This window comes from Panthera uncia (genome assembly GCF_023721935.1).
Source record: "Panthera uncia isolate 11264 chromosome C1 unlocalized genomic scaffold, Puncia_PCG_1.0 HiC_scaffold_4, whole genome shotgun sequence".
Classification (NCBI taxonomy): Eukaryota; Metazoa; Chordata; class Mammalia; order Carnivora; family Felidae; genus Panthera; species Panthera uncia.
Genome location: NW_026057585.1, coordinates 47,614,228 through 47,626,912, shown reverse-complemented (window position 1 = coordinate 47,626,912; position 12,685 = coordinate 47,614,228). Strand labels below are relative to the sequence as shown.

At 36.6% G+C, this 12,685-nt stretch overlaps 1 protein-coding gene and 1 pseudogene across 5 annotated transcripts in view; one reads left to right on the top strand and one right to left on the bottom strand.

Moving 5' to 3' along the window:
• Nucleotides 1-12,685, top strand: part of SRSF11 (serine and arginine rich splicing factor 11) — a 44,505-nt gene that overhangs the window by 11,190 nt on the left and 20,630 nt on the right. For 2 of the 5 annotated variants that reach the window (XM_049617022.1, XM_049617021.1), the window contains exons 1-2: nucleotides 4,687-5,071; nucleotides 12,010-12,143. In XM_049617022.1, coding sequence (XP_049472979.1) covers nucleotides 4,872-5,071; nucleotides 12,010-12,143 — 334 coding nt within the window. In that variant the 5' untranslated portion in view covers nucleotides 4,687-4,871. Of the gene's footprint in view, nucleotides 1-4,624; nucleotides 4,640-4,683; nucleotides 5,072-12,009; nucleotides 12,144-12,685 lie in introns of those variants that run through there. The other 3 variants (XM_049617019.1, XM_049617018.1, XM_049617020.1) reach the window with 3 other exon arrangements.
• LOC125913795 (uncharacterized) lies at nucleotides 8,459-8,558 on the bottom strand (annotated as a pseudogene).

Here is a 12,685-nt window from a genome sequence, read left to right as displayed (position 1 = left end):
ATTATATGTAGTTCTATTTTTAATATTTGAGAGACCTCTATACTGTTTTCCTTACTAGCTGTACCAATTTACAGTACCACCAACAGTGCTCAAAGGTTCCCTTTTCTCCACACCCTCCCCAGCATTTGTTGTCTCTTCTCTTTTTGATGCTAGCCATTCTGATAGGTGTGAGGTGATATTATAGTTTTGATTTACAATTCCCTAATCGATTATTAGTGACACTGAGCATCACTTCATATAACTGTTAGACAAATGTCTATTTAGGTCCTTTGCCCATTTTTAAATTGGATTTATTTATTTATTTATTTATTTATTTATTTATTTATTTTTGCTCTTGAGTTGTAGGAGTTCCTTGTATATTTTGGATACTAACCCCTTATCAGATCTATGGGTTTGCAAAAATATTTTTCCCATTCTGTACTTTCATTCATTTTGTTGATGGTTTCCTTTGCTATGCAGAAGCTTCTTAGCTCGATGTAGTCCCACTCATTTGTTCTTGATTTTGTTGTTTGTGCTTTTGGTGTCCAAAAAATTATTGCCAAGTCCCATGTCAAGGAGCTTTTTCCCTGTTGTTGTTGGGTGTGTGTGTGTGTGTGTGTGTGTGTGTGTGTGTGTGTGTGTGTGTGTTGGGTTTTTTTGTTTTTTTTTTTTGCCTAGAAGTCGTATAGTTTCAGGTTTTTAATCCATTTGAGTTAATTTTTGTGAGTGGTGTAAGATAGAGATCTAGTTTCATTCTTTTAAACACGAGATCTTTGTAGAAGCTTTAAATTGGAAAGTACGAAAGCTTGTTCATTATGACTAAGAAGCTTGGTATTATTTCTGAAGATTTGTGTAAAGTATTACTTTCTAATATTCTTTTACAGAATATCAACATATTCCTGCAAATATCTTAGCAGTGTGATAATGGCTGTTCCCCACCTGTAAGTAATAGGACTTCATTATGGGGAACCTATAAGTTATTTTATATATTCCAAAAGCCTTTCAGAAATCATGCACTATAACATGCATATATAGGCCAAAAACAATTATATGACTATATAAGCCATAATATGACTGGTATATAGGCCAAAATGACAGATTACTTTTTGCTTTGGATTAGAAATAGCATTAAATCTTGGTTACACTGGTAATATTTCTCATTCAGATATAGCTGGAAGCCTTCCCAATCTACTCCCAAAGATCAGCTGTGACCCTTCCCTTTACATATTTCCTTCACTTCACTTTCCACATGATACTGACAGGATCTCCTTATAAGTCTCTCTGAAATATAAACAATGATCTTCCAACTTTTCTTGAAAGCTTCAAACTTATTCTTGCCCTCAGGATCTTTTTAATTTGCTATTTCTCATGTTTGGATTGCTCTTCCCCCAGAAATTCAAAAGGCTTGCTTCCTTCTTTTATTAAAGTCTCAGCTCGATAACACTTTCTCCCCTATCTTTTATCCTGGTTTATTTCCATCATGGCATATTATTCACATACATCTTTGTGTTTATTCATTGAAAGTTTGTCAGACTAGGGGCGCCTGGGTGGCTCAGTCGGTTGAGCGTCCGGCTTCGGCTCAGGTCATGATCTCATGGTTTGTGAGTTCGAGCCCCACATCGGGCTCTGTGCTGACAGCTCAGAGCCTGGAGCCTGTTTCAGATTCTGTGTCTCCTTCTCTCTCTGCTCCTCCCCTGCTCGTGCTCTGTCTCCCTCTCTCTCAAAAATAAATAAACATTAAAAAAAAATTAAAAAAAAAAAAAGTTTGTCAGACTAAAGTTATATGAGATCAGGGACTTGACTATCTTTTCTCTACTGTATTCCTAGTGTCTAGGAAAATCCTGGAACATAACAGGTGCATAATACTTGAAGGAATTTGTAAGTGTTTAACAACATTTATGATATGGAGGTTAAAGTAAATTAAGATGACCATTATACCCATCTTCAGATTCTATATTATAGTTATGTTTAATCAGGAGCCTAAACAAATCTGAAGTGATTTAAAACTACTATAGATTCAGGGCACCTGGGTGGCTCAGTCAGTTAAGTGTCTGACTTCGGCTCAGGTCAGGATCTTGCTGTTTGTGAGTTCAAACCCCATGTCGAATTCTATGCTGCCAGCTCGGAGCCTGCTTCAGATTCTGTGTCTCTCTCAAAAATAAATAAACATAAAAAATAGATATAAAAATAGATATACTTGTTATTTACTTTGATATATTTATTTGCTTTTAGTTATTTCTATGGGCATCATATGACAGTAACTCAAGGTAGTTAATTATTTAATCTACTTGTTAGACCTAGAAAGATTTTCATGATTATGATTCAGGTCCTGATTGAAGTAGATTCTTAGAAATGAAGTGAAATTTCTTCAAATCACACTTTATAAATGACAGGGTGGTATTCTGACCACTCTTCTGGCTCTAGATCTAGTGTTTTTTCTACCTATCAGATGACTTGAAAATACTCAAAAATCCTCTTTATTATAATAAGATTCTTTTTTGCTACATTGTTTCTCCATTTGAAAGCACCATCTATTGGCATATTCAGTGAGTCATTATACATAAACTGGCTTCTGATGGTTTAAAAGATTTTATCTTACCACAAAACTCTCTTTGGTTTGAATGTATAATTTTAATTATGAAATATGTCAGATATATGTAGAGTAACATAAAAGATTTCTGTGTATCCACCAATAAAGAATAAAAAGTTGCTAACATTAAAGAAAAAAAAAAAAAAGGCAGGTATGAACCCTGCCTTTGTGTTGTCCTTTTATCATAGAACAATGTAGCAAGATTGTCACATGATAGGTACTTCTAGTAAGTGTTGAACTTTTCATATGACAAAACAAAGCAAAAAACAATTTGGTAATGAGTTTGATGTCCTTTATTCCAGGGAAGACAATCCATGGATTAGGGGATTACGGTGCCTCACAAACTGTTAAACACCCTTCCCAAAAGATTTTGGACAAGAGCGTGTTCTAGAGAAGATTAGGAGAAGCAGCACAGAAATAGGACATGATTGGCCAGAAGGTTGAGGGATTTTCTTATAAAGCTAGCAGGCCATGTTTTCTAGATAAGATAAGTTAACTAAAAGCTGAGTTAAAAGATTGTGATTGGTGTAAATTAGGTTTCTTGAGGTAGGTGTTTCCCGTAGGTGCAGGCTGACTTAGGTTTAGATTTATGACTTGGGCCAGGCCACTAGAGCAGCCTCAGTTTTGTGTGTCCTGATACAAATTAACTTTAACAAATTAAGAGTCTGTAATTGGCAGTTACATGTGTTAGCTTCAAAGTGAGAAAATAAATTATCAGACATTTTTTATATTCACAAGTACATGCCAATGAGTGACATGCCATTAGTTGTAATTTGTAATTTTACTGAGGCTTACATGCAACCAACCTATCCCTTGTTTTTATAAGAACTAGTAGAAGGGACTTAGTGCATAAACCTAGCTAATTGCCTCTGCATCCAAATCTCAATAACTTTGTGTTCTAATCTCTCACAAATCACACTCTTGACTTCTTTATTGCATAGATGTATTAACGAACAAAAATATCCTGTAAGACCTCAGGTTTTAGCTTCAGGTGTTAGCCTCCAAAAATATTTAGGGGCAAGTAAAATATTTAACAATCATCTTAGAGTAAATGGCTCTGTCATTAAGGCATATTTATTCATGTGTTTAATACATTTATTGGACATTCACTATGTGACAGACATTTCCCTGAGTCTTAAACTGACTCAGAAAACTCAAAGGCTTTGGGAGGAGATACATGTCAACATAACAAATACAGTATATGTATCCTCTGTTGTCCAGCTGAGAAGAGGAAGCCCTAAGTCAGCTTGCAGAAGTTGTGTGAGGGAAGGAAGGCCCCACAGAGGATGGCAGATAAAATGAGGGAAGGCATTAATAATTTGTATAAAGGCACAGTGAAATGAAAGATTTTGTCAGGTTTGGGGAACTGCACGTGTTTGGATAAAATGGGTGAGTAGTTCAGATGAGGTTGAAAAATTAGACAATTTTTCATCGTCAAAGCTTCAAAATTATTTTAAGCAAGATAATATGTATGTAAATCAAGTTTTTCTGTAGAAATTTCAGATCATATACTTGAATATATTTAGGTACTATAAAGTGTGCTTTTAAAAAGTCAACTTGTGAAATAAAATGTGTGTGTTAAGCGCTAAAGTAAAACACTGAAATCTCTTTTCAAGGTTTTAGTGGCAACGCAAATTGGTTAAAAATGTAATGTTTCCAAAATGTATGTAAAGGTTTATAACTGTATAGTGATGGGGAGGAAAATTTGGTAACTAGCGAGGAAATTTCCGTAGTTAACTGGACAGATCTGTAGCTCTTCTGTGTGAAGAAATAAATATCGTGGTCATTTCTAATAAGAATAGTTGCTAAGGTGTGCAGTTTTTTGCAGAGGAGTGAATGGTTATTTTTTAAAGTTAATGCCTTCCGCTTCTTTCTTAAAAAGAAAAAAAAAAAAAGGTGGGGGTAGCGAAGAGGGATGACGACCTCCATTAGACCGCGGTGCCTCGCATTTTTCTGGCTGCGGACGAGGCTTGCTGGGCCTGCGCGAGGCGGGGTCGACGGTGACGCGCCCTTGCGCCGCAAGGCATTGTGGGGAGCTCGGGCCCGCGAGTGAGGTGGTTGGAAAGCGAGGTGGGGGCGGCCGTTTGTTTTCTCGTGGTCTCGAACTCGCGCGCTCTCGCCCTCCCCCCCCCCCACCCCCGACAAGCGGCGGGGTGGAGGAACGGCGGCGGTGGCAGCGGCGGCTGTAACATCGGACACACGTCTGTCTCCTCTCCGGCGAACCGGTTCCTCTTCCCCCTCCCTCTCACTGTTTGTTGTGTGTTTGATGTGTTAAAGCAGGAGCGAGAACGCGAGCAGCGCCATGAGCAACACTACCGTCGTCCCCAGTACTGCGGGCCCGGGCCCCAGCGGCGGGCCCGGTGGCGGCGGCGGTGGCGGCGGAGGCGGCGGCACCGAGGTAATCCAGGTGACTAATGTCTCCCCGAGCGCTAGCTCTGAGCAGATGCGGACCCTCTTCGGTTTCCTAGGCAAGATCGACGAACTGCGCCTCTTCCCGCCAGAGTGAGTATCGTCCACCATCACCGTTCTTACTAACTCCTCCCCGTTCGGGGCCTAACTACACCATTTCCTAGGCCCTTGTCGACGCTCCCTTGGACCAGGTTGCTTTAGTTGAGGCAGGCTGTTGATTTACTTGTGAAAGAAACTGCGTATTAGGCTTAACGCAAAGAAGCGAAGACAGTGTTTTGGGGATTAAAGAGGCACAGCCTTTTAAAATCTCAGGATTTGGGGTTTTTTCTTAAATTGTGCCAACGTGGTCGTTCTTTGAGCATAGAGGAAGGCAAACTAAATTTTATGAATTTTGTATATAGTTTGTTTTTTTTTTTTTAAGTCATGTTTGAGTTCTTTGAAAAGTAACAAAATTATTCATTCCTATGTTAATAATGCAGTTAGTTGTCAGTTCACTTAACTGTTATGTATTGCCGTTAACTGATTCTGGCGCAGTGAATATATTTGAGTTAATATTCTTTGACAATTCAGTGAGCCTTAATACTTAATTTTTTTAATGACAAAAATGGGTTATAGCCGGAACGTAAGGTTTTCTTTTGTTTAAAAAACGTACACCTTTATGTTTCACAATTGTTCTTGAGAGGAATTTAATAGAATGTTAAATTTTTGAATTTCGATTGATGGCTTTTTGTTTTTATTCTGTTGTCTCATTGCGAAAATATTAAATGAGTGGATTAATTGCAAAGAAAAAATAAAGCTATGAAGTAAGCTACGTGATAAATACTAGAACCAACATTTGAAATAAAATGGTGTGCTCTTTGTGAAGAGTGAAAATTCAAATATTACTGTCTAATGAACGCAGGGTACCCGCTGTACATTGAGAGTTTTATGATGTCACTTAAGTACTAAACAGGAAATTGGAATCCTCAAGGAATCCACTGTTGTGGCTGTAATAAATCATTAAGTACATTTTTACTCTAAAATAACAGGTTGACTATACTGCAGTATTAAGTATTTTGCATATTTCATCACTTTCTGCTTAAAATATTTTCAAATGATTTCTTAGTGTTTTCAGATTGGTGTGTTTAATTTTCGGGAAATATTCATGCAGAGAGATGCTTGATTTTCACAAAGTGTAGAATTCGGGGAACATTTTGTTATTTTGAATGGAAACTTGACTGCCTTTGGTAATGGAGGGCAAATAGCTTTAATAATATGAGCATACAAAAATATTTTATTCCATTTTCCCACGACATACCATTTATCAAGTTGTTAGTGAAATTAATAAACAGTAAAAAGGCAGAAAATGAGAATGACAGATGTGATTTTTGTAATCATGTTATTTCTTGAAGTATTTGACATACTGGATTGATTATGAAATAATTCTTTCCAGTCTGACAAGTTATTAAGAATATCGTTACAGTTGCTGACTTTAGAATGTTTTGTTAGTTTTGAAAATGCTGTTCTTATGATGCGTTTATAAACAGATGACAGAGGTATTGGCTGTTTACTGGTTCCTCTTTTACCTAATGAATGATCAACATCTTAGAATCATGATGGACCAGGGTCTGACTTCTTTGCTTTATTATCAAAGGAGTAGTTCCATCAGAAACAGAATAACTGATGTGCATCAGATAACATGATCTGGAGTGCTGTGCATTAAGAACTCTTTTCCCTGTTTTGGGAAGAGAGCAGATAAATATTGACACATTTTTGCTCTTTGATCCCTTCATATATATTTCTACATATAATTTTCTCATCTGAAACTGTAAGGTTACAATGTAGTAGATGCTAATATTACCTTAGTGGCCTTCGTGATTTGAATAGTATGGATGTAGATTCCTACTTATGTTGATTTAATGTTGTTAACGTAAGTCTCAGTTGCTAATCTGACCTGCATAATTTGGAAATACTTTATGGACAGTTTCTGTAAGCTTACTACAGTTTTCGGCGGTAGCTTGCCAGGGATAATGTGGTATGGAATCTGACATAGAACTCCAGAAAGGTTCATCATTCCAAAATATTCAAAAACTCTACTTTTTTACTTAGAGAATAATATTGAATGGTTCAGAATATATAAAATCTATTGTAAACACATTTGCCACTTTTTTAAGGAGGTAAATGTATTTTCTGTTTTCCTCAAAAGGCATTTATATTCACCTTGAATTCTTTTCACCTAGAGGTATACCTATGACATGCTTATTTCCTTTTGTTACTCAGATGTCACCTAATCAGAGAAACTTTCCCTGATCACCCTGTATAGAAATAAAACACTGCTGCTTCCTGCTTTCTCTGTTCAACTTAACTGCTTTGTTTTTCTCTAAAGCCCTAATTACCAACTGACAGGTTAGGTTTAGCTTCCTCCCTCTTTTAGAATATGTGGCCTCTTGTGTCACCAGCATCACCTGGGGAGCATGACAGCCCTAACCCACCACTGCTGACATGCTGATTTATAAATGCCTATTGGCAGGGGCTAGGGAGATTCTAGGACCTGGGATTATGCCAAACATTTCAGGGACAATCTCCTCAAGAAGGTTTCTCCCTTTGTTTCATTATTGAGTCCCCCTCTTGGTTCTTTTAAGAAAATCACCGGCCTATAATTTTACCCAGTGATAATAATGTTTCATAAAAAAATAATATTCTAACCCTTTCTTTGGTATGACAGCCATACTGCTATTTGAGAAGCTTCTGTCGGTGTTCTCTCACTCTCTTTTAAAGGAAAATAGTTAATTTGATTCTGTTTGTTCCTAAATTGCATATTGGAAACTCAACATTGTCTGAATGTCTAGTATATGCTAGATGCTTTCCTATTTTATCTGAGCCTGTTTTACGAAGAGTGAACTGAAATTCACATAGTTTGTTTTGCACTCCCAAACTACTTTACCAGTGTCAGAACTAGCATTTCAACCCCAGTGTTGTGATTGTCCTTCACTGCTTTGCTTGATAAGGATTTCCATTATTTAGCCAAGCAACTTATGAGTGGAATCATTCTTTTACAGTTAGTAGGTATTCTTTAAATGTGTGGTTTTAGTGTATTTCAGAATGGAGAATATAACCAGAGAGTTCATTGGGTTAATGATCCCAGGGAAGCATGTGTCAAAGTTACACATTAAGTTGAAGGTTCACATCAGTAACTTAAATAACCAAAAATAGATTATTTTTCTATAGTTACCAAAAGACTTTATTTTCAAGTGAAGGCATAGCCAAGTAGACCCAGCTCCATAACTATAGCAGACTCTGATGTAGTATATATTTGATACTTCAAGTCGCTGAAAGTTAATTCACTATTCACAAACTCACATGGAACTCATTTGCTTATCCCAACTGGAGAACAAAAATAAAATTAGTTTTCTTTCACAGCAAAAAAAAAAAAACGTAATACATTAAATTTCTGAGGAAAAGTTTACAAACCTTGTAACAAAAAATATATTAGAAAAAATTAAAAGTATGGTACATGTCATGAATTTGAGTGTTATTGCACAGGGGCTATGCTAATCTTCTATCATTCCAATTTTAGTATATGTGCTGTGGAAATGAGCACCAAAAATAAGTATATCAGGGGTAATAAGTATAAGCAACAGAATAGTTTCGTAACGTTATCTTTAAAAACTTTTTTTTTTAATTGAATGCAACATTTTACTGTATTTCTTTGTAACTAAATAAGGACACAAGGAGAGGGCATATTAGGGCAAGAGAGTCATATTTTCAGGTGAATGTTAACATTGTCACTGACCTGTTGTTTTGGGAGCCTAAGAGATGCCTTTGTTTATGATTGTATGCTCAAAATTTTCCACCCAGAAATGGTTTGGTTAACAGTATTAAAGTGGGAGTTGGAAAAGTGTTATCGGTGGCCTAAACTAGTTATCATACTTTAGTTGGCATGTATATTAACAGTGGATCTTATGAATCAAAGCCCTCCTACAAAAGGGATTCTCAGATTCATTAGGCTTGATGAAAAACAGAAATCTGAATTTTCTTTGTGCATCCCAAAAGATTTGGAAACAACCCTTAGAGGACACTTTAAAAAACAGTGGAAAAATACTACCACTCTGTACCTAAAGGCAAAAGCATCATACAGGGCTCAATTTTTCCTATCTTGCTTCTCAGTTCTTTCCAACAGCCCTGCTTCATCTATATTAATTCTTACACGATTATATTTTTGGAAGTGGTACTTGCACAAAATTCTAAGGTATGAAAATTAATTTCAGGGGCGCCTAGGTGGCTCGGTCAGTTAAGTGTTGGCTCACGTCATCTCGTGAGTTCAAGCTCTGCGTCGGGCTCTGCTGGCAGCTCAGACCCTGGAGCCCACTTCAGATTCTGTGTCTGTCTCTCTGCCCCTTCCCTGCTCGTGCAACACACGTGCTCTCTCTCTTTTTGTCTCAAACATAAAAAGAATTTAAAAAAATTAATTTCAGGCATCAGTCTGAAACTAACATGCTATCTTATTAGTATGTGTCTTTTATTAATAAATTCTAAGTGAACATAGAAAAGTGTACCCGTGGGTCCAAATAGTAATGGTTTTAAAAAAGATCTTTTGAAGGGGGGGGAGATGAATTATTTGCCCTTCTGTGTTGTCTTACTGTGACTGTCTTTTCCATAGTATTTAATTATTCATGTTTTTAGCTTCCCACCACTTACAGGTTTGATATAGCTAAATAATAGCTGCAAGCAATAGCTGTAATATTGCAATGACATGAATGGATAGAAAAAATACGAAGCATTTTAATTGCTGAATTAATGGAAATACACTGTGAACACGTAGGCAGTATTTCCTAATTTTCTTATAAAAAGAACTGTTCACTGGGTTGATGTTTTTTAACAGCTTATTGTATAGTCATTTTCTCCTTTAGTCAGATGACAGTGTCAGAGAAATAGTAGAGATCACTTTTCCAGCAATTTAAGTGTCTACTACTTCCCAAGCCATCGTGGTAGGTGTTAAGAATGAAATGATAGCATAATTTAAAGAACTTTTTAATTTTGTGCTAAAAAGGTGGATATGGGGGCGCCTGGGTGGCGCAGTCGGTTGAGCGTCCGACTTCAGCCAGGTCACGATCTCGCGGTCCGTGAGTTCGAGCCCCGCGTCAGGCTCTGGGCTGATGGCTCGGAGCCTGGAGCCTGTTTCCGATTCTGTGTCTCCCTCTCTCTCTGCCCCTCCCCCGTTCATGCTCTGTCTCTCTCTGTCCCAAAAATAAATAAAAAACGTTGAAAAATAAAAATAAAAAAAAAAAAAAGGTGTATATGTAAGAAATACAAAGTGATACACTTTCTAAAAGTGATGCTATTTCTAAAATTGTTGAAAGGACATTCTTTCCACTACTATGGGTGCAGCATTGTTAAATTATAGACCAGTAGTGCTTCACATTAAAAAGATAAAACACCGTGTGCACATTAAAAACACTGTATCCTTTCAAAAACATTTGGCATTAAGCTTCTGTAATAAGATAGCTTAAATTCCCTTTGGATGTACTTTATCAGCTGTGCTTTGAACCTAAATTTGGGTATGTGCTTAGTATATGGGCAGTGCCTTTCAGGAAACATTAAAAGTTCTAATGGGTTTGAGTTCTTGAGCTATTATATCTTCATGTTAGTGCTTAAATTATGAGGAAAATCCTTGCCACAACAAATGCTTATCTGAAATACATAGTGTAGCCAAATCTGATGTAATTACATTTTTATGTACACACGAAAATCTAATTTACTAGAAAAGTTAGCAGCAAGCCCCATTCTAGTAGCATTCCAATATATTTTAGGATTTACTTTTTCATTATTGAGTCTTAAAATGCAATTGGCTGTTATAATAAAGCAGTCGTGCTTTACTCTGGGTGCATGTTAAAATCGTCACGGAGAATTAAAGAAGGAGGAGGCATTCAGTACTTCAAAGATCTTGATTTAGGGGCGCCTGGGTGGCTCAGTCGGTTAAGTGGCCAACTTCGGCTCAGGTCATGATCTCACGGTCCGTGAGTTCGGGCCCCGCGTCGGGCTCTGTGCTGACAGCTCAGAGCCTGGAGCCTGTTTCAGATTCTGTGTCTCCCTCTCTCTCTGCCCCTCCCCTGTTCATGCTCTGTCTCTCTCTGTCTCAAAAATAAATAAACGCTAAAAAAAAATTTTTTTTTTAAATAAAAAAATTAAAAAAAAGATCTTGATTTAATTTGTGTAGAGTGGGGAACCTGGGTTGTTTTGTTTTTTTGTGTTTTACCCCACTGGTGATTACTACTGCTTTAGGGCATTGGTTCTCAAATAACTTTTGGTGTGGGGTTAAGAGAAAAATCCTCCTCTAATCTTTGTTACCCTGCCATAAGTTGCACTTCACTTGTTACACCTATAAAAACAATTAACTGAGGGAATTTTTGAATTATTTGTGTAATACTTGGCGTTGGAGTACTGTAGAAGTGTACACATTTTTTGTGTGTTTTTCTGAAGGTGGTCTGAGTAAGGCAGCCTTAATTATTTATAATGCCTAGGAGTTTTAACATGCTGTAGGTGAAAGAAGACGGCATTTAGTAGTCAGGTCAAGAAACTGCTTGATTGTCAAAAAGATGTACCTTCTTGCAATATTCTTTTATCCCTGAAGTGGAAATTTTTTTGTGTTTTTTACTCTGAAAAGTTACCAGTAATGAAAATTTTTCTAAACCAAAAGTAATTATTTTTACCTGTAATTAAAAAGTGGGTGGTATGGTATTAATGGAAAAGAATGTTGACAGTTTTGTGGTCTGCTCAGACTCTTGAGATTATAGTTACAAACTGTTTTTTAACTTGACACACTGTAAATTTAAATAGTGATTGTTTTTCTCTACATGCAATTTGCTAGGAGCTCAGTGGGCGGTACCTTATTTGAAACGTCATTTTCTTTTGAAGTGGTTAAATAAAGTAATACATACGGTGGTATGTATTTTTATCTGCCTATTTTACTTTTGGAATGTTTGTGAGTCATACATTTGTGTTTTAGCTTATATTCTTTTTCTCTTTTTTTATGTTATTTGCTTATTTTTTAGTGATTCACCTTTGCCAGTCTCTTCCCGTGTCTGCTTTGTTAAGTTCCATGATCCGGATTCAGCAGTTGTGGCACAGCATCTGACAAACACTGTATTCGTTGACAGAGCTTTGATAGTCGTACCATATGCAGAAGGTTTGTGCTTTGTTTAACTACCTATGAGGGCATCCTATGATGACCATCTACCTCAGTATAGTTGTAGAGTGAGCGTTAGTAGCATGTTAGAAATTTAAGCTTTTAACATTTTGAAACCCTTGTTATACTGCAGTCTATATTTTTACTTGCAGATTTTTTTAATTCTAAAAATTAGAAATCAGGCCTGTTTTTATAAGATATTTAACTTTTTGCATTCTTTTAAAACATTTTAAGTTCATTAAAACCATATCCCTATTGTAATTCCTTAAGATATATCTACTTAGTTAATGTTGAGTTTTATGAAAAAGTCCTGAAGGTGAATGGTTCACTCCATGCACATTTATGTAGAAACCTTCAAATAAATGCATGATGTTATTTCTGTTTTGAATATGACTAGGTTAGTATTATTTATGTAGTACTTCTTCTCACAGATAACTTAAAAAAAAAAAATCCCACATTGAATTCCAGTATACCAAGGGTTGCAATGATTTTGGTTTTTATGAAAGTTGAAGATTTCCTATAGCTTAGGTGCCAGCTGGGCA